The sequence below is a fragment of the Lissotriton helveticus genome, chromosome 10, assembly GCF_964261635.1.
Source record: "Lissotriton helveticus chromosome 10, aLisHel1.1, whole genome shotgun sequence".
Lineage (NCBI taxonomy): Eukaryota > Metazoa > Chordata > Amphibia > Caudata > Salamandridae > Lissotriton > Lissotriton helveticus.
This window is the reverse complement of record NC_136071.1, coordinates 1,126,738,273-1,126,758,861: the sequence shown is the minus strand read 5'-3', so window position 1 is coordinate 1,126,758,861 and position 20,589 is coordinate 1,126,738,273. Positions and strand designations below refer to the sequence as shown.

At 50.6% G+C, this 20,589-nt stretch overlaps 1 protein-coding gene across 1 annotated transcript in view; it reads right to left on the bottom strand.

Moving 5' to 3' along the window:
- The window catches only part of TOPAZ1 (testis and ovary specific TOPAZ 1), a 2,142,665-nt gene that overhangs the window by 145,051 nt on the left and 1,977,025 nt on the right, over positions 1-20,589 (bottom strand). The window contains exon 18 of the mRNA XM_078663910.1: positions 6,487-6,690. Within this exon, the coding sequence (XP_078520036.1) occupies positions 6,487-6,690 (204 nt within the window). The remainder of the gene's footprint in view (positions 1-6,486; positions 6,691-20,589) is intronic.

Below are 20,589 nucleotides of genomic sequence, written 5' to 3'. Positions count from 1 at the left end.
TGCAACAGGGTGACGGACTATGGGAAAAGCTTTGGCGGATCAGCCAGTCAGCAACCCAAGCATCTCGGAAAGCAAAAGACAATGGGAGGCAAGGCATCACATGACGTCTAGAATGGCGCGAGATCACACCCGTGTTATTACGGAATGGAATAACGACAAGAAGCCATAACTCATAACGGAAGAGAGCGCTCATAACGAAGAACTACTTCCAGAGCTCGATAGTGCGTTAAGTTGACACCAAACAAGAACTAGAGGACAACATGGAGAGACATAACCAGAGCCTACCAGGCGAACCCACATAAGGGGGCCGGACAGACAGCATCCAGGAAGCAAAGGTCAATAGGCAGGAACTGAGCAACGTCCCAGAAGTACATGTGTGAAACATAAGATACGCCAAGTGCAATACTTAGGTACAAGAAAGCGATAGGGGCACACCGAGGCGGACCACAACGAGAACATGCATATGGCAGACAGCTACGGAGACAAGAAAGTGGCGTAGATAAGATGAGTTTGGGCTGCCCAATAAAGCAATTTGAAGGCCAAGGGGAGAATGCACCCAAAGGAGACAGAGATGCAGGGCGCAGCACCCGGGACGGCCTTCAGCAGAGGAGCTGTCCCGCTGTCACATCAGACATAGATAAGAGTAATACCCGAAGGAAAAAGACACATCCGAAAAGTGTGGCATCCGAGGCCCCAAGAGTGCCTATAAGAACCATGAAGAAGAACACGCATAGCTGTGGAGAACATCAGATCTCCAGAACTACCGCCTACAACCCAGAGGAGAAATGCACCCCCACCGAAGAGAGGGACTGTTCAGTACATGAACGGGACAGACAAGACCCCAGGGGAAAAGAGCATCCAGAAGAGGAGGCCCACCCCAGGGAGAGTAACCCCAGGAATCCTTGCAGCTGAAGAAGCAGGAAAAAGCACCAAAGTGCACTATAAACGTGTTAAAGAAAAACACCGCCATGGAGACCGATGGCAAGCTTGAGTGCAAGGCACCCAAATGGTCCCCGAAAAACGGGGATACGGGTCCAGACCTCGCCAAAGCAAAGAGAGGTGTATGAAAAGGGATGCCCAATGGTCAGCAATTCGTGGGTATATATAGAAAAAGGGACGAGCCGGGAGACCAACGCAGCTGCGGGCGCTATAGGAGGAACCCACCGAGTGCACCTGTGGCAGAAGGCAGCCTCAGAAGAAGCGTGTTCAAACACACTAAAAAGAGTTAGTACAAGGAAAAACCTCTAGAAGAGGAGAATGAGGCACACACGCAAGGCTCAAACCGGCGAGACCTGTGGCGTGGAGGCGGCAGTGCCAGAAGGCACAACACTGAAAACCGTCCAAACAGTAAGACACTTATGTCAGTAGACGGGGAGAGCCCAAATGAACCTCCACGCCTGTCTGCCGCAGAACAGAGCTACATAATAGCATGCAGGTAACCCCACCTGGAGTATATCACACCCCCGAGAAAAACTGGGAAACACCTCTTAGGGTAAACCACAGTCAGAGGACAAAACCCAAACTACCTGTGGAACATCGCCGCAGTAGGCTTACTGCCAGCCCAAAATCACACAGTCCAACTGGTGGACGCTAAATGAAAGGGTAACCGCCCCAGGATAGGAGGACCTGAGACCCGCCAAATTCAGGCCTTTGGGGTAGGTCAAAAGCCCGCAAGGAGGCGCTGAACTGCCGAATCGGCGTGGGTATCAAACAAAAGGACCCTATTAAAGGGCAGGTCAACAAGGCGTTCCTGAATATTCTCCGGGAAGACGTCATCCCGCAACCAAGCATGGCGTCATAGTGCAACCGAACCGGCCATAACTAGGCCTAAGGAATCCGAGGTATCCTGGGCCGAGCGGATAATAAATTCTGCCAGATCACGACTGTCACGGATAAGATGGAGTAGGTCAACACGAGCGCCCTCAGAGGTGGATGATAGAAGAGACTCGGCATAGTCCCAAAGGGCAGAAGTAGCCCTTGCCAAGACACACATTGTATTGAGTGAGCAAAGAGCCCATTTAATGGAGGCAAAAATATTACGACCCCACGACTCCAGCCATCTAGACTCCAGGGAGGGAGGATGCAGCAGCGGAGGCAAGGAAGTAAAGGCAGCTTGCAGAACAAAGCCCTGAATGTCTGGATGAACAAATAAGCAAACTGGATCGATTGGAGCAGGGTCGTGCATGACAGAATTAGCCACCAGATCACCCAACGCCGGACGAGCCCATGTGCCCAGAGGGCATCATAATGAGAATCTTTGAAAGGCAGAAGCGGATCTACATTCCCCGAACTGTGATGGAGGACATCCAACAAGGGGTTAATAGGCAGGGGGACTGAAGGGGCTGCATACCCTTTTACATTGTGCACCAGCCTCGGTAGCCCCCTCGGTAGTCCCCTCCTCAGTAGCCCGAGGAGGGGACAGTAACTCATCCGTGGGTGAGGGCTGTAAGCTGAGCCTCCCAGCCCACGGGGGTTGTCCGATGAAACAAGAGGATTAGACCAATGTCCAAATGAAGGAAGCCCCATGGACGAAAGAGGGTCATGACGGGGCTCCTGCGGGGGCGGAGAGTCCGCGGGAGCCACAAATTCCAAGGGAGGGGGAGAGGAAAGGACGGGCCCGGCATCTACAGTTGTCGGGGTGATGCCGAACTCCCTCCGGAAGCTTCCGGAGAGGAGTCAATGATCCGGCGTCGAGGCGGCACCAGGGCGTACTCATCCAGCGCCGAATTGGCCTCGTCCGGTGTTGACTCGGCCTCAAGCAGGACAGGCTCCGATTCCTTAGAAAGGAACGGTGCCGGAGAGGCAAGTCTATGGCGCCAGACCGGTGCCGATTCAGCCACAGCCACAACAGGCTCAGGCTCCGAAGTAAGGAACTGAGGGGAGGCAAGCCTACAGAGCCGAACCGGCGCCGGCTTGGCCTCCGAAAAGGCAGCCGCATGTCCGGAAGGCCGAGGCGTGTTCGGAGTCAAGCTGCGAGCACCAGCAACCACCTGCGACGCCACAGGGAGTCCCACTGGACTATGCGGCGTGGTAGGGGTGCTATGGGTCAAAGAGGGGGACCCAGCTGGGCTGTGCCCTGACGACGCCATATCTCCATCATCCCTAGAAACAAAGGGATCCCTTGGTGCCAGTGGCGAACCCACCGGTGATTCCACCGGAGACCCGCACGTAGTGGAGGGTCTGAGGATGCCCCAGGGAGAGGAGGGGACCCAAGGGAGGCCTGCAGGGCGTCGGCATAGGCCACCATCTGGGTCGGTGTCGCCCCCATGCCAGGAAAAGGCGGATAGGGGAGTGACGACTCCCGGGGGTGCAGGTCCTGAGAAATACGGGAACTAGTGCCCAGACAACAGAAGGAAGGGAGGTCAAGGACCTCAGCGATATGCGCCAGGACTTACCAGGAAGGGGCGAGCGATGCACACAGGAACCAGACGGCGACTGACACAATGGAACCCACTGCCACCGGGACCTGCGCCAAAGAGGAGGCCTGGGGCCGTGACGACTCTGACCGGGACAGGTGAGCTAAAAGTAGCTTCATCCGGCCCTCCTGTCAGGACTTTAGATTGAGGTGTTGGTAGGCCTCGCAATCTGTCGAGTTGTGGTGTTCGCCCAGACACCACATACAGATAAGGTGTGGGTCCGTTGCGGACATTTGCTGCGAACAGGAGGTACACGTGGGATGCCTGAAGGCATCGTACACTGTTCCAGATGCGCAGCATCAAAAAGGGGCCTGAAAAGAGGCCAGAGGAACCGCTTACTCCAGATCCGCGTTGCACGCGGAAACTGACATCAGAGCGCCGGGAGGGACTTATATGACCTCGCTGACCTCACCTGCGTGGACGACGTCAGGGTGGGGTAGTGTGGCGGAGTCACCATGGCGCGCAGAGGTGATGCTGGAAAAAAATTCCGGATCCAGTCCGACGCCTGGGGATATTCTAAGTTAAGGAATCTGCGACTAGATGTCTCTATCAGATGCGAAAGCGTCAAATGGCCGTGAAAACAGGCCAGAAGAACCGCCTACTCCAGATCCGCGTTGCACGCGGAAAAGAAGGAAACTGACGTCAGCACGCCAGGAGGGACTTATATAACCTCTCTGACGTCACGTCCGTGGACGACGTCAGGGCGGGGTCGTGTGGCGCGCCCCCAGCGCGCAGAGGTGCTGCAGCAAAAACTTTTCCGGATCCAGTCAGACGCCTAGGGATAATTCTAAGTTAAGGAATCTGCGGCTAGATGTCTATTAGATACATTGTTTTCAACGTCAAAAGTCTCAGGGGAAAACAGTGCAGTCGATCAAAAGGTGTGCAATCCATAAAATGAGAACAAAGTTCAAGTCCCATTGCAGCATCATATAGGGCGTTGGCAGAAACAAATGTTGTAAACCTCTCAAATATCATATTACAACAGGTGATTTAAATAAAGAAGGCTGATAAATAGTCTTTAACCGTTCCCAAAGCAAGTCCTTGCTGGGTCAATGAAAAAAGACAGCTTGGCTTGCAGTGGATCAATTAGTCAGGTGCCACACAAGCTACAACTCTGTCTCAATGACTGGTGTACATCAATTTTGTGGAGGGATGCCTCGCACCAAGATTACATTAACGACCTCAGGAGGAAGGTCAAAGGATGTCAACTGCACCAACTCGATCTCTAAGCATGGAGATGCACATAGTGCAGACCTGGGTACAGTAGCCTGCCCTGCTGCTGCAATAGAAGATCCTGCAGACACGGCAGCTTGATTGAGGGACAGATGCTCATGCCCAAATGTTCTGGGTACCACACTCTTGTAGCTCAATTCCGTGCCAATAGGTTGATGTGAGCCCGGTTGTTCCTGATCTTCTTCAGTACTCAGGGCACGAGATGCAGCCGTGCGAAGGCATACATGAGTCCTGAGCTCCACTCTATGCAAACTACATCTCTGAGAGCTGCCTTGGAAACTCCACAAACGAACGTGCTGACATTTCCTTTTATCGCTGTTGCAAAAAGATCGAGATAGGGTTCTTTCCATTGACGGAAGGCGCCTTGTGCCCTCCGGAGGCAACTGCCATTTGTGATCCGCTTGGTGTCGGTGGCTGAATCTGTTGGCCCTGGCAATTGTAGATCCCGCCACGTGGTTCACCACCAGAGAAATTCCCTGGTGGTCCAGCCACTTCTAAAGGCACAGAGTCTCCTGACACAGGATTGAAGATCCCACTCCAACCTGCTTGCTGCAGTAGTGTTGTCTGTGAGCCCATGCACTAGCCTTTCTTTAATAGTGACCATGAAGTCCATCAAGGCCAAGCGAACCACCCTCAACTTCAAAATAATTTATGTGGATTTGAGTCTCTGCCAGAGACCAGAGGCTTCTGATATCCACCTCTCCCATATAGCCTCCTAACCTGGAAGAGATGCAACCATGACCAATGGAAGAGAGGTCTTTCACTGACCTAATCATGGTCCAGTAGACACTACTTTTACAGTTCCCTCCAAAATCTGCATACAATCCAACAGATTCCTGTGGTGCTGTGTTCACTGGCATTAAAGGTCCCATTGCAGATCCTGCATATGCCATGGCCTTGCCAGCCAGGCCAGTAGGATGCCAACAACCCCAGCAGCCTCAGACATCCACACGGAGATCCAAGAGAGAGGCGAAAACATCAGCATCATAGCCTGAATGCCCTGAACTCGGTTCTAGATAAAGCCAACCAATGGAAAACAATGGGTGGGCTGTGAGCCTCCGTGGGCCTTAATCATAAACCACACTTTGTAGTATGTTTTGTAGAACTACAGTAGTCCTATAAAAACGTACTATAAAATGCTATTCACGAACTGAAAGTTTGCAGCAACTTACACCTTTGTAGTAATTCCCTAGCTCCATTATTTTCTATGGCAGGGTGTTACACCACCAGTGGTTGGCCATGTGAAGTGCTGGACTAACTACAATAGTGTAAGTTACTACAAAAGTAAAGTTGTGAATAACAAATAATAGTAAACTTACTCAAATGTGCAAGTTACTTTTGTGATTCAGGCCTCGTAAGTTTACAATAGGTCTTTCACCTTTCATCTTGCGCTGTCTGGTAGACTCAACCTTACCAGTACTATTCCACAAGAGAAGGATGACTGTAATTCTCTATAGGTAGCTATGAGAGTATGTTGAACTAGGCCTTTCAGCACAATGTACCACAACTGCATTTAGTTCAAGAAACGCAATGGTCAGGAAGTTCCAGTAATAAAATCACTATGGAAATACTTCTATGAATATTAAAGAAATTTGGAACAGTCACCAAACTATTCTCAATGCAACATTAACTCACTTCCCAGAATATGTAGTTGTCACTGACTAATTAAAACTAAGATCTTTAGTCTGCTGTCCTCCTTAATATTTGAGCCAATGATGTAATATAAAAATATATTGCAAACAACTGACCTATCTTCGTTTTCAAGAAGGATATTATTTCCAAGAAAGGTCCCCATTTAGAAGATTGTCTTTACCAAGTTTCTTTCAAATGAACTTACATTTGTAGTGCGCCCGTGCCTTCAACCACAGACAGCTCCTTCCCGATGTAGTGATCAATGCCCTTAGTAAAGGAAGGTTAACAGGGATGTTCTTTGAAGCCATGAAATCGACCATGTTGGAGGATAAACCAAGACTCTGATTCTCCACACAGGACTCCAGTAATTTGTTGAATAGAATGCTGTACTGTGTGACATCAAGAGCATCTGAAATGGAAAGAAGTTTATATTTCTTCAAATGGTATTTTTGGAAATACTTGTGTAATCCCATTCTTTTGACCATTACATTATAATGATGAAAAACTACTTGTTCAGGTTCTTATGGTGATATATATTGCCAGGTTTTCATGCCAATGGGAATAATTTACATTTATTATATATTTTGTCTCGAGAGACCACTATTTTAATTTTGTAGAGGACAACTAACAACTACATGAGAAGAAAGTCTATAAATATGATGAATAAGTTACTTACCATCAGTAACGATATATTTGTAAGAGACATATATTAGTTATGGATTCCTCACCTTAGAATTACCCCCAGGTGTCAGACTGGATCCGGAGAATTTTTTTACAGCAGTACCCCTGCGCGTCAGTCGACCCGGCGTTTTTGGTTTCGCGATCGCTGGAATAACGTCGTGGTATCTACTTAGCCGCCGCTGCAGCGCTGACCTCAGTTCTTTACACAACATTCCACACCAGAAGCGCAGAGCCATGCAAGACACTGACCACTGGTGCACAAAACTAGAGCCCTCAAAGGAAGTCCCTTACCCTAGAAGTCAGTTCGCAGAACGGGGAGGATGGGTGGGGCAGTGAGGAATCCATAACTAATATATGTCTCTTACAGATATAATATTACTGAAGGTAAGTAACTTGTTCATCTGAAAGAGACTATTAGTTATGCATTCCTCACCTTAGAATAAACACCCCACCAATACCAACCCCGGAGGTGGGTCTGCGAACTAAGTTCACACCAGAAAGTCCTGGAGAACTGAACGGCTAAATAAGCCGTCTCTCCAGAAAGGCTGTCCAGGCAGTAATGTTTAGTGGGTGCCTGGCAGATGTCATTGAGGGGGACTCCACAATCTTAAGCAGTAGTGGCTGCTGTCGCCGTGGTGTAATGGGCGCACAGCACTACTTGGGGCTCCTTTTTCGCCAAGGAATAGCATATTTTAATGCAAGGGACGACCCATCGAGAGATGGTTCTTTTTTGCATGGCCCGATCTTTCTTGGCGTCCACATAGAGTTGAACATTGACCCGGAATTGTCATGTGCGATTCTGAAAAAAGGAAAGCGCATGTTTTGGATCCAGACGGAGGAGCCTCTCATCCTTTTTAGAAGGATGCGGGGCAGGAAGAAGGTAGGCAAAGTGATAGTCCGTACTATGTGGAAAGAGGTAACCACTTTGGGAAGAAAGGAAGGCCTAGTGTGAAGGAAACCTTGTCCGGATGAACAGCCAGGAAAGGAGGTTTCGAAGTAAGAGCCTGAAGCTCACTTACCCTGCGAGCAGAGGTGATGGCAACCAAAAAGGCAGTTGTGAATGTCAAAAGTCTGAGAGGACAGTTATGTAGTGGCTCGTAAGGAGCGCACATATGGTAAGTCAGAACAAGTTTCAAGACCCACTGGGGCATAACGAAAGGAATAGGAGAAAACAAGTGAGGAAACGATTTACAATAGGGAACTTGAAAAGAGATGGTTGATCTGGGAGACTAAGAAAGGCCGAAATGGCAAAAAGATAGCCCTTGAGAGTGCTCAGAGCTGAGCCCTGGTGGGTCAAGGAAAGAATGAAGAAGAGAACCTCTGAAAGAGGGGCGAAAGGGGATACACAGCCTTTGCTGTGCACTATGCCACAAATTTGTTCCATCTACAGGCGTATACCGTTTTGGTGGAGGGACGCCTGGCTGCCAAGATAACGTTACAGACTTCGGGAGGAAGGTCGAAATCTGTCAACTGCCGCAGCTCAATCTCCACACAAGAAGGTGGAGGCTGAACAGGTTCGGGTGGAGGTTCGCCCCCTGCTGCTTCGACAGAAGATCCTCCCGAAGAGGCAGTCTGATCGGGGAATTGATGGCCATGTTCAGCTCGGGATACCAGATTCTTCGTACCCAGTCTGGAGCGACAAGAATGACTTGGGCCTTGTTGCACTTGATCTTCTTCAGCACTCTGGGCAGAAGTGGTATAGGCGGAAAGGCATATAGAAGACTGCAACTCCTCTCACGATGAAAAGCTTCACCTAGCGAGTGCCGCCTTGGAAATTCCAACACGCAGAACTGCTGACATTGCGCATTCTCTTCGGCGGCAAATAGATCTAACCAAGGCTCTACCCTCTGCCGATAGCGACCTTGCACCACCTCTGAGTGAAGACGCCATTCGTGATCCATCATGCACCTGAGGCTGAGTACGTCCGCCCTGGCATTCAGTTAATCTGCCAGGTGTTAGGACACAGGCCTTTGTCCTTCTTGGGAACCAAAAAGTAGTGGGAGTAGCAACCACAACCTACTTCTGGCACAGGGACGCACTCAATGGTTCCCTTGGCCAGGAGAGCTGTAACTTCATGGCGGAGAAAGGCCAAGTGATCATCCAATACGCGATGGACTGTAGGTGGTATGGATGGAGGGAGTCTCGAAGGGGAGGGAGTAGCCCCTTTGGACTACCTGCAAAACCCACCTGTCCGACGTGATATTCTGCCAGTGGGGGAGGGAATGGCGAATCCTGCTGCCAATTGGTGTCCCAGGAGGGTTGGACTACGAAGTTTTAGAGGCTGCTGGCGAGGGGGCACTGGTGGACTGGCCAGCCTTCTCACCACCTGACCCACCTGATGCTGGGTCCCACGTCCCCGGCTGTGCAGAGGCTGAACAGTTTGTGCAGGCCTGTGGCTCTGAGCGGAACGTGGTGGGGAACCTGTTCCGTAGCCATGAAGGAGGCGAAAAGCTGACTGCATGGGGCTTGAGGTGGTAGCAAGGCCCAAGGATCTGGCTGTAGCCCTAGAATTCTTAAAGTGCGCGAGCGAGTTTTCCACTTTGTCGCCAAGCAAGCAACAGCCATCAAAGGGCATGTCCAAAAGAGTGGATTGGACAACGCCCAAAAAGCCATTGGATCTCAGCCAGGCATAGCGTCTCAGGGCTACTGACGTTGAAATCGTACTGCCTAGCGAGTCAGCGGTGTCCAGCCCACATCATATGGCGAACTTCGCTGCATCTCTTCCTTCAGCAACTGCACAGGATAGACCAGCCCGGGCCTCCTCCGGGCACTGTGGCAGCTTCTGCGCGACCGTATCCCACACAGAGTGAGTGTAGAGGCCCAAGAGATATGTGGTGTTCGCCAACAGCATCCTAAGCTTGCAGAATTAAACATCTTCTTCTCAAGGTGCCTTGGAAGTACAAGCTCTCAGGGGTAGGGTGTTAGGGGAGGAAAATGGGGTTGCCCAGGACTGGGCAGTGGCGCTGGTCAATCATTCTATCCACAGGTGCGCCTGTGATGGGCTTGGACCCAGTACCCAGAAAGATGTCCTTGAGAGCTGTTAGAAATGGGATCTCTGGCTGGCCAAGGCTTGCGACAAAGTCAGTCAGAGACCACCACTTCCACGTCAGGGCAAGGGAGTTACACGCCAAGATAACCCCTGCTCACCCCCTTGGTAACGTAGCACAAGCAGTAAGGCTATGTGAGTTAAGTGTTTGCGCACGCACCCCCAGCAACAACACCCAAGGCCCACCACAAAGGAAACTCCACACAAGGTTATATGTAAAAATAGCCTTTGTATTATACCAAAACACATTAGCTAAAAACACACATTTTGCCAGGTGCCAACAGGCACGGGCAGAATTTACAGGGGATATGTACAAGACAGGGCCACCTGGACCACTGTCAGGAATAAGTACTTTTAGAAGTAACACTTTTAGAACATAGAACATATAATCGAGTGATCTCCTCAGTAGGCCTGAGAGGGCAGTGGCAACCCGCGCGCTACAAGCGTTTGGTTGGGGCGACCAAGGTGTGGGCTCAGAGGAGGAGGGGGCAGGGTGCGGGCGGCCCAGCGAAGCGGACGCGGCTCAGAGGAGAGCGGCGCGGCTCGAGGCATGAGGGCGGCCCAGGCACAAGCTGCCGAGGTGCAGGATGCGGGCGTCCCAGGCGGAGCAGAGCACGGCTTCACAAGGAGCGGTGCGGCTCTTGGCAGGGGCGGCTAGGCACGAGCTGCAGGGGAGTGAGCGAAGCACACTTCAGGCGAGGCCCCAGCGGCCCAAGAAGATCAGACAAGTCCCAGCAATTTGTCAGGAAAGGCACAATAGAGTCCACTGGTCCTGGGACTCTGGTCAGGGGGCAAGCTCAGTATCAAGCCCTTGGAGATAGTTAAACACCAAATAACCATGTAGCACACAACCAGTAAGCACTGGTAAGAGGTAAGTACCACCTACTCAACCCTAACCACCTTAGGAGAATGTCACGCAGGGAACCAGGACCTCAGTAGAACACCTGTACTAGGAGAAAACAACCACCTAAGTATCACCATACATTTAGGGGTATAGGCATGGAAAAAAAAATACATGATGCATAAACAACACATTCAGAGGTGTGAGAACAAGGCACATGACGCATCAAAACACATTCAGCGGTGCAGCAAAGAACAATTCGCAGATATCACATTAGCACAGAACTTACATCAAAGTCCAGGTTGCGCCACTGCGCCAAAACCTAAACGTAGCAGCTGCCCACTACTTGCTGGGCAGCTGAGGATAGGGACAGGGCCTAAACGCTGCAGCTGGCACTAAGTGCTGCGCAGCTGGGGAAGGCCAGGGTAGGGATGAAGGAGTGCGTCTCACTCCTAAGTCCAGAGAACACATGTCCCTAGGAAGGAAAAACCTAAACGGTGCAGCTGCCCACTACTTGCTGGGCAGCTGGAAAGAAATTGCGACAGGAGCCCTCACTGGCCTCTCAGGAACAAAACTGCATCAACTGTGGGAGCCATCTACCTCTGGGATAGAGAAGGCGCAATACGTGGGAGCCTTCTTGGCTCTGAACAAATATGGGGCATTTTGGGGGAGCCCACTAGGCTCTGCACACACCTGTGCATTTTTGGGAGCCCACTGAACAAAAACTGCGGAGCTTGAAGCCTTCTAGGCTCTTGAGGATCAACAGTGCATTCGTGCCCTCTGGCTCTAGGAGTCATGGGGCCAAAATAAACATGGAAGCCCCCACGGGGCTCTGTGGGACAAATGAGGCACAAACATGGGCCCTGAAACACTTGGGGCCTCGTTGGAGCCATCTGGGCTCTGGGAACGTGGGAGCGGCCCGCTGCCATTCGGGGCCGCTCAGGAAGGTGACACCGCTATGGTGCCGGGGAAGCAAGGGGGGGTGACGGGCCCCTTGGGCCCTTGAAACAGCTAGGGCCACACCATTGGAGCAGCCCGCTATCTTGTGGGGCCGCTCGAAGAACAACCAGGGACAGCCCCGAGTCCCTCCTCCTTACCGGGCTCCGGGCGTCCATTCTCTGTGGTGCCGTCCCCTCTCCGGGGACAGCGCAGGACTCCGGGGCTCCCCTCACTCCTGGGAGCCCCGCCACGCAACATCCGGCGCCAAAAGGGGGTGCATCTTCACCCGGTCCCCTATCTCTGGACCGGCACTTGGGAGGTGGAGCCCTCAAGGCTCCGGGCTCCTCTTCTTCCGGCCGGCGCGGGACAATGAGCCAATCCCAGCACGGTGGCGGGCGGGACTTCCTCCGGCAAACCGGAAGTCCCGCCCCGCGTCAGGCACCGTAGTGCCTGACTTCCTGTTTTTGCGGCGCGAGGGCCGCGGCAGTGAAAACTCGGGGCATAAATGAGGGGTGGGCACCCTCGAGGTCAAAAATAAAAGTAGAAACGGGGTGGGCACCCGTTAAGGACCCTAATAAGCGGTGTGAGCATCCGCAGTACAAATAACTATAATGGGGCATCAGGCAGGGTGGGCACCTGCGAGGAGCATGAGCAGGACAGAGTGCAGCTCCATGCTGCCAAGCTCAAGTAAAGCGCTCCCAGAGAGGGACAAAGCGCAGGGACAGCTAGGGGCATGAAAAATGAAAAGCCAGCACACTCAAGGTGCTGGGGCAGCCCCCAGAGTCTCCACAAGGTTCTGGGAAGGGTCCAAAAGAGTCTTCCAGCATCCAGGGGCTGGGCAGGGCCCAGGGAGGCAAGCCTTCCCCTGGGCCCCAGCAGCAGCACGCCCCTGGTTGATTCGAGTTGGGAACAAGAACATTTTGTAAGGGGACACAGCCCATTTTTATACAGTGAATTCCTTTGTCTTTGCTCAGGGTGAGGGGAAAAACCAGTCGCAGCTGGTTTGTGAGCACTCTTGATGTGCTCAGCCCCTCACTCTATTCACTGGCAGGGCTAGGGTCGTTAGACGACCCACAGGGGGCGGAGCCAGCATTGTGTGGGGGAAAGCCCAGCCCTATTCAGGACCCAGGTGCACCACTCCCTCACATCACACATGCTAATCTCAACACTCACCATCGGGCAGACCCATCATGACTCATGGAGCCTGGCACCCCAGCCAATCACACGCCAGCACCTTTACAGCACACGCACAGCCATGTCTAGAAGTGGCACTTCCACACTAGACACATACACGCCGCATACATCATTTCGCAGCATTCAATCACACAAGTCCGCACATACCAGACTCGAGCCTGCACATCCCACGCATCAGGAACTACCAGGGACACATACATTCCCCATGCATTCCTATGGGAGGGAAGGCCTATCTCACCACACACACTCTGAGTGCGCACACACTTTCCACTGGGACACAGTGAAAGTGCGCAGAAACCAAGAACCACTAATAACATGTCACAATTAAAAGCAAAAAGTTCAGGGGTGAACCTGCCAGAAGGGCCAAGTCCAACAAGAGCCAAATTGAACGGCAGCAGGGGCTCTGAAGAGGCCACTACCGGTTGAAGGACCTCAGTCAGAAGAGGAGTCCTGACTCTCACCGTAGGAAGCACGAGGTTTAAGGCCTCAGCCACCCTACGCAGCACCACTGCTTATGATGCACCCTCCTCCGTGGCCACGGAAGGGGGGAGAAAGCATGCCAAGGTCTGAAGAAGTGTCCAGACCACTGGCTCACCCAACTCCTCTCTCCAGTCTGGTTCTTCCAACTGGTCTGCCAGAGGGTACAAAGAACCCTCCTAGTCCTCCTCAACCTCCTCTGGCTGCCACTCAGGGAGATAAGGAACACCAGGGTTGAACAAGGGCACAAAAATACCGGTTGGCGCTGGTCCCGACGTCGGTCCGGCTCTGTGTCTATGTCGAGAGGGGAGGATAGGGTCGACATTGGTTGGGGACACAACCAGTGTAGGTATTGTCAATGGATTCGACGCCGGATTTGTCGACCGGCACCGATCTGGATCCAGGCCTGCATCCCTGCGGCACCGGGGCAGAAGCAGTCGGCATCCAAGGCCTAGAACCCGCAGACGAGTCAGCGGTGTCCAAAGGCATGTATGTCTGCCACATGGCACATTTGGAAATGCACAAAAATGCTTTCCCAAAGGTTTTTGATATTTACCACCAACTTCTAGTTGGTGGTAAATACCGAATCCTTAACTATGCAAATCACTCATTTGATCTGTAATTTACCGATTCCTTAAAATACCGATTCGGTAAATTACCGAATCTGTAAATTGGTCATCTACACCTCAAAAGCCTAATACCAGTCAGTAACGCCGAAATTCGGTAATTTCGGCCGTTACCGACCGGTATGAAGCTACCTACATCTGGCCCAAGATGAATTGACAAATACAAAAACAAGATAAACTTGGATACTCAGGGCATCAAAATGTTTTGAAAATTTTTCTATGCCTCCCAAAGATCTCTGGTGTTGCATTCCTACAATAGCAGGAATTAACGAGTTACTTATCCTTTTGTAACAATGTATCGGGTACAGACAGGATCTAGCTGCAGATTCCTTAATATAGAATATTCCCCAGGCGCCAGACTGGATCCGGAAACTTTTTCCCCCACAGTACGTCTGCTCGCCGGCAGAGGGCGTCAAGCGACTCTGCAGACACATCATACCCAGATTTTACATCAGCTGAGTCCATTTAACTCCTCCACTGATGCGCTGATGTCATTTTCTTCATGTCTATTGTCTGAGCGCAAAATGTGGAGCCACACACAGAAACTGCCTATTCAACAGAGTGCCAACACCATAGACACCATGCTTCATGTACCTGTTGAATGCAAAAGTGAGAGAGAGTGAAACAGTAAATAGATGCCCGAGGCCTAAGAAGACTCAGGGCACAAAACAGGAACAGCAATGGTTTCATAAACCTCCATTAAGAGATACATAACCACAAAGAGTACCACCATACCGTTTGGAGGAGATCTGGAAATGAAGCAGGAATGGACAAGCAACAGAACAAGGATATCTGCAAGGAGGTATCCTCATCAGGCTCATTTGAAGGAAGAAAGAAATTAAAACAGTTCGCAGTGCGGGGTGGATGGGACAGGCATAAGGAATCTGCCGCTAGATCCTGTCTCTACCAGATACATCGCTACTGAAGATAAGTAACTCGTTTATCTGATAGAAAAATCTTGCCACAGAATCCTTACTTTAGAATCAGATACCCAAGCCATACCATCCCCAAAGGAGGAACTGCGAACTGAGACTAAAAAAGAAAAACGCAGTAGCATAAACCCGGTTCGAAGACAAGGATACCGGAGAGAAAACACGACTGAGGAAAAATATCACAGTCATTTAAGTTCTACATATATTAAACACAGTCACATAAGTCCTGCATAAAGTACCAGGTGCAGAAGAATTGTACACTGAAAATCATGGGAGTCGAATGCTGCTTGACCTGACACACCTAAGCAAAAGGAATGCAACAGGAGAAACAAGTTAGTTTCTACTCTGAAGGCATCTGGCCCAGGCACATAATGTCACAACAACCGAAATAAACCACAGGTTAGACAAGATAACACCAAAGTGTGAAGAGAAAATATTCATGGCAACAAGAAGTGCCAGTAATTGACCTACTAAGGCCATAAGTGAATGTAGAGCAAATTTAGAACACTGAATAGGTAGTGTGAAACACAGAACCTTCGAAATACCACTGAGCAATCTCTTAATATCGCAGGAAGAAACATGCTAGCGAAGTTGAAACAATTGCAATAACTATCTGCAAGAGCTAGAGACAACAAGAGCTCCAGGAAAACCATTGAAATCTTATATATATATATATATATATTCACGAGGCTTGTCACTCAGGAGACAGGGAACTGCCGGATACGAAGCGACAAATAGTCGACCCAAATGGTGCTGGTGCAAAGGTGATTTATTCAGGTAAAGCCAGCGCTGCCGCCATGACGCGTTTCGCCTTCGAGAAGGCTTGATCACATGACAAACATAATATATATATATATATATATATATATATATATAGATGTACATTGATATTAAGAAACGTACAGGTATCTAGACAGACACATATGTCCCCCGGGAATAGAAGGGGGGAAGGGTGAGATAGAGCGTAAGAGCATGCTTATGCCACCATAATAATAATCTGGAGAATGAAGGGAAAAAACAATATGTCACCACATAGATATGGAGAAGTACAGTACACAGAAACAAAGAAATGTCTGCCACTGACAGGAGGAACGTTCATGGAAACCAAAATAAAACAAGGAAACATAATAAGGGAAAGGTTTCAAGCAAAAATATATTCTTACAGATATATCGTTACTGAAGATAAGTAACTTGTGCATCTGAAAGAAACACGTAGTGATAGATTCCTTACCTTAGAATAGATACCCCAGCAATACCAACCCCGGTGGTGAGACTGCGAACCAAGAGAGTCCTGGAGAACAGAACAGCCAAAGAAATCGTCTCTCCGGACTTGGCTGTCCAGGCAGTAGTGCTTGGTAAACGTGTGCAGCGAAGCCCACGCAGCTGCCTGACAGATGTCCTTCAAGGGAACTCCTCGTCCCAGAGCAGTAGTGGCTGCCGTCGCCCTAGTAGAGTGGGCGCCCAACCCCACTGGAGGCTCCTTTTTAGCCAAGGAGTACCAAGCCTTTATGCACAGAACGACCCACCGAGAGATGGTCCGTTTGTGCACAGCTCGACCTTTCTTGGCGCCCACGTAGCCAACAAAGAGCTGGTCATCAACCCAGAACTGTTGTGTGTGGCTCAGAGCTAAAAACGGTGTTGGATCTAGCCCTGATCTCTTGACTGGGTGAGAGTATTCTGCTTAATTCAGAAACTCTGTCCATCACCACCCCTTGTTGTTAAATATTTTGTCCACCCTAAGCGTGGAAGGGTATACTCAGATGTGAGTCCCTTGCTCATTGCACCATCAGGATTCAAGCAAGCTGGGCCGACGACGGCTGAAATGCCAGAAACCGGTCCCCGGAAGCTTGTTTCCTTCCCAGTGTAAGAATTGGCTTGGTAGTTTGGTTTGCCCTGTTCCCATCATGCACTGGGACAGGAACAGACTAATTTGCATATAGCCAGGTTCTGAACTGGGATGGTGCAGTGAGCTAAAAAACGGTGTTGGATCTAGCCCTGATCTCTTGACTGGGTGAGAGTATTCTGCTTAATTCAGAAACTCTGTCCATCACCACCCCTTGTTGTTAAATATTTTGTCCACCCTAACCGTGGAAGGGTATACTCAGATGTGAGTCCCTTGCTCATTGCACCATCAGGATTCAAGCAAGCTGGGCCGACGACGGCTGAAATGCCAGAAACCGGTCCCCGGAAGCTTGTTTCCTTCCCAGTGTAAGAATTGGCTTGGTAGTTTGGTTTGCCCTGTTCCCATCATGCACTGGGACAGGAACAGACTAATTTGCATATAGCCAGGTTCTGAACTGGGATGGTGCAGTGAGCTAAAAAACGGTGTTGGATCTAGCCCTGATCTCTTGACTGGGAGAGAGTATTCTGCTTAATTCAGAAACTCTGTCCATCACCACCCCTTGTTGTTAAATATTTTGTCCACCCTAACCGTGGAAGGGTATACTCAGATGTGAGTCCCTTGCTCATTGCACCATCAGGATTCAAGCAAGCTGGGCCGACGACGGCTGAAATGCCAGAAACCGGTCCCCGGAAGCTTGTTTCCTTCCCAGTGTAAGAATTGGCTTGGTAGTTTGGTTTGCCCTGTTCCCATCATGCACTGGGACAGGAACAGACTAATTTGCATATAGCCAGGTTCTGAACTGGGATGGTGCAGTGAGCTAAAAATCGGTGTTGGATCTAGCCCTGATCTCTTGACTGGGTGAGAGTATTCTGCTTAATTCAGAAACTCTGTCCATCACCACCCCTTGTTGTTAAATATTTTGTCCACCCTAAGCGTGGAAGGGTATACTTGTTATTGTTGTTAAATACAGATAGAAAAAGAGCGCACGTTTTGAGTCCAGACGGTGGAGCCTCCCTTTCTCTTTAGAGGGATGCGGAGGCAGAAAGAAGGTGGGTAAAGTGATGGTCTGCCCGATGTGGAAACAGTAATAACCTTTGGAAGAAAAAAAGGAAGAGTCCTTAGAACAACTTTGTCCGGCTGGACAGAGAGAAAAGGAGGTTTAGAAGAAAGAGCCTGGAGCTCACTCACTCTTCTGGCAGAGGTGATGGCAACCAGGAAAGCAGTCTTTAGAGTGAGAAGGTGAAGAGGACAATTATGAAGTGGCTCAAAGGGAGCACACATCCGAAAGGTAAGAACAAGTCCCACTGAGGCATCATCAAAGGAACAGGAGGAAACATGTGCTTGATGCCTTTCAAGAATCTATTCACAACAGGGTACTTGAAAAGGAGGTTTAGAAGAAAGAGCCCGGAGCTCGCTCACTCACTCTTCTGGCAGTGGTGATGGCAACCAGGAAAGCAGTCTTTAGAGTGAGAAGATGAAGAGGACAATTATGAAGTGGCTCGAAGGGAGCACACATCCGAAAGGTAAGAACAAGATACAAGTCCCACTGAGGCATTATGAAAGGAACAGGAGGAAACATGTGCTTGATGCCTTTCAAGAATCTATTCACAACATGGTACTTGAAAAGGGAAGGCTGGTCTGGTGGAAATGGCCGAGAGAGAGCCTTTGATAGTGCCCAGAGCAGAGCCCTGCTGGGCCAAAGAAAGAAGGAAAAGAAAGACATCTGAAAGGGGGACAGAAAGGGGATCCACAGCCTTTGTTGTGCACCATGCCACAAACTTATTCCACCCGCAGGCATATACCATCTTAGTGGAGGGACGCCTGTCTGCCAAGGTAACATTGGAGACTTCGGGGGGCAAGTCAAAAGACGTCAACTGTCGCCGCTCAATCACCATGCAAGGAGGTGGAGGCTGGACAGGTTTGGGTGGAGGACGGCCCCTGCTGCTGCGACAGAAGATCCTCCCGAAAAGGTAGTCGGATCAGGGGATCGATCGCCATGCTGAGTAGCTCGAGATACCAGTATCTTCGTGCCCAAACCGGAGCCACAAGAAGGACTTGGGCGGAGGAGCTACGCTTGCATCCAAGATGGCCGCATAAGCTCCCGGCTCCGCCGACCTCCGCCGGTTGGCCATTAATCCTGGCTCTCATCCTGAATTCCCACCGGACTCCCGTGCAGCTGAAGTGCGCCTGACTTCAAGGGTGCGATCCCCGACTTTCTAGCTGCTCAAATGACGAAGATATGCCGTGCGCCATTCTCGGCCTAACCCGGAGTTGAAGCCGGGGCCTCGAGTTCCAACCCAGCCGGGTTGGAGTTAAACAACATCGGCTACGGGACGTGGGTGGCTTCCGGTCTCCCGAAGTGGCGTCTTTCTTGTCCGTTCTGGATGGTGGTTCGGCGACAGCTTTCTTCCGCAACTGCGGCGGCTTCGCATATCGACTGCTTTGGTCGGGGATCCGCTGCCCGGAGGCCCCGCTGAGCTTCCAGGGTCGAAGGGCTTGGTTCCCAGCTGGCGGCGACGGTGTCGAGATCGTGCTTTTGGAGGTGCCCACGTTTGTCATCGACATAGCCTTTGCCTGGTGCCCCGGAGTAGTCGACCTCCGGGGTTCAGAGACCTGCCCGGTCGCTCAGTGAGGGGCGATGGAGCGGGCTGAATATACACCGTCGCTACATTCTATCATGGCCGCCATTGAGGAGCTCCATGTACAAGTCGCCGCCATTGTCCACAGGATGATTGTAACGGCTGATATCATCTGCTGGGGGCCGGATTCCGACCCTTTGTTGGCTGTTACTCAAGATTCTTTCCCCGCGGAACGAGCTCCAATTGCTACCGAGGACCCTGTGCGGAAGCCAGCCTTTGTAATTCTTTGTGAACCCCAGATGGCAACGACCGAGCCCGAAACTATCGGATGTGTGTTTTGCCCTTTGTCGATATCGCCTGGAATGGATGTGACTAGTCCTATATTTCATCGTGAGTTTTCCAAGGACAGTTGGATTAATAACCTGCCCCTTTTCTTTCAAATGGACCCAAAACACTCTGCTGATTTATTGCTGGTGGGCAGTGAACTTTGTCTGACTTTTGGACTTTGTGAACATCTATCCTGTTCTCACTCCTTCCGTGTCGCTTTGGAAACATTCCTATTTTTTACTCTTTCTGTTGTGACGGCGGTTCAAATGGACTGGGCTTGCATGAAGAATCGTAGTGGCAAGGGTTGACTTTTACCGTATGGGTTTGAAAAATGACTTCATTTGACACGGGACTGTACCTCATGATTGCGCGGGAGGGGGGTGGGTTTTTATACGCTTCCCCCCCCTGTTGGATTTTACTGGTTGTGTTTTCTTATCCTGGAGATTTATGGGGTGGGTTGTTGCCGGCGGGGGCACGGGGAGCGGGGGCCTGTTTGTTATTCCCTCCTCCACTTTCTTCTTTTAGGACCAGTTCCGGGGCGACAGGCACGCTGCTAGTGGGGATGGGCCGTAGACATTGCAGAGGTGTAGGGTGGGGGGAATGGGGAGGGGTTTATTATTTTATATTAGTTTAGTTCTATGGCCTTTTTTTCTTCTTCCTTTCTTCTTTCACAAGAGGCGGGTCGATTATCCTGTACCGATTTTCTTATTTGTCGGGTGTCTAATGTGGTCATTAATATCCTGTATCGTGGGTGGGCTGCTTTTGCGAACTACTGTTTTGTCGGATTGCTCTTCGTATTTCCCCTTTCAGAATGCATCGTTGC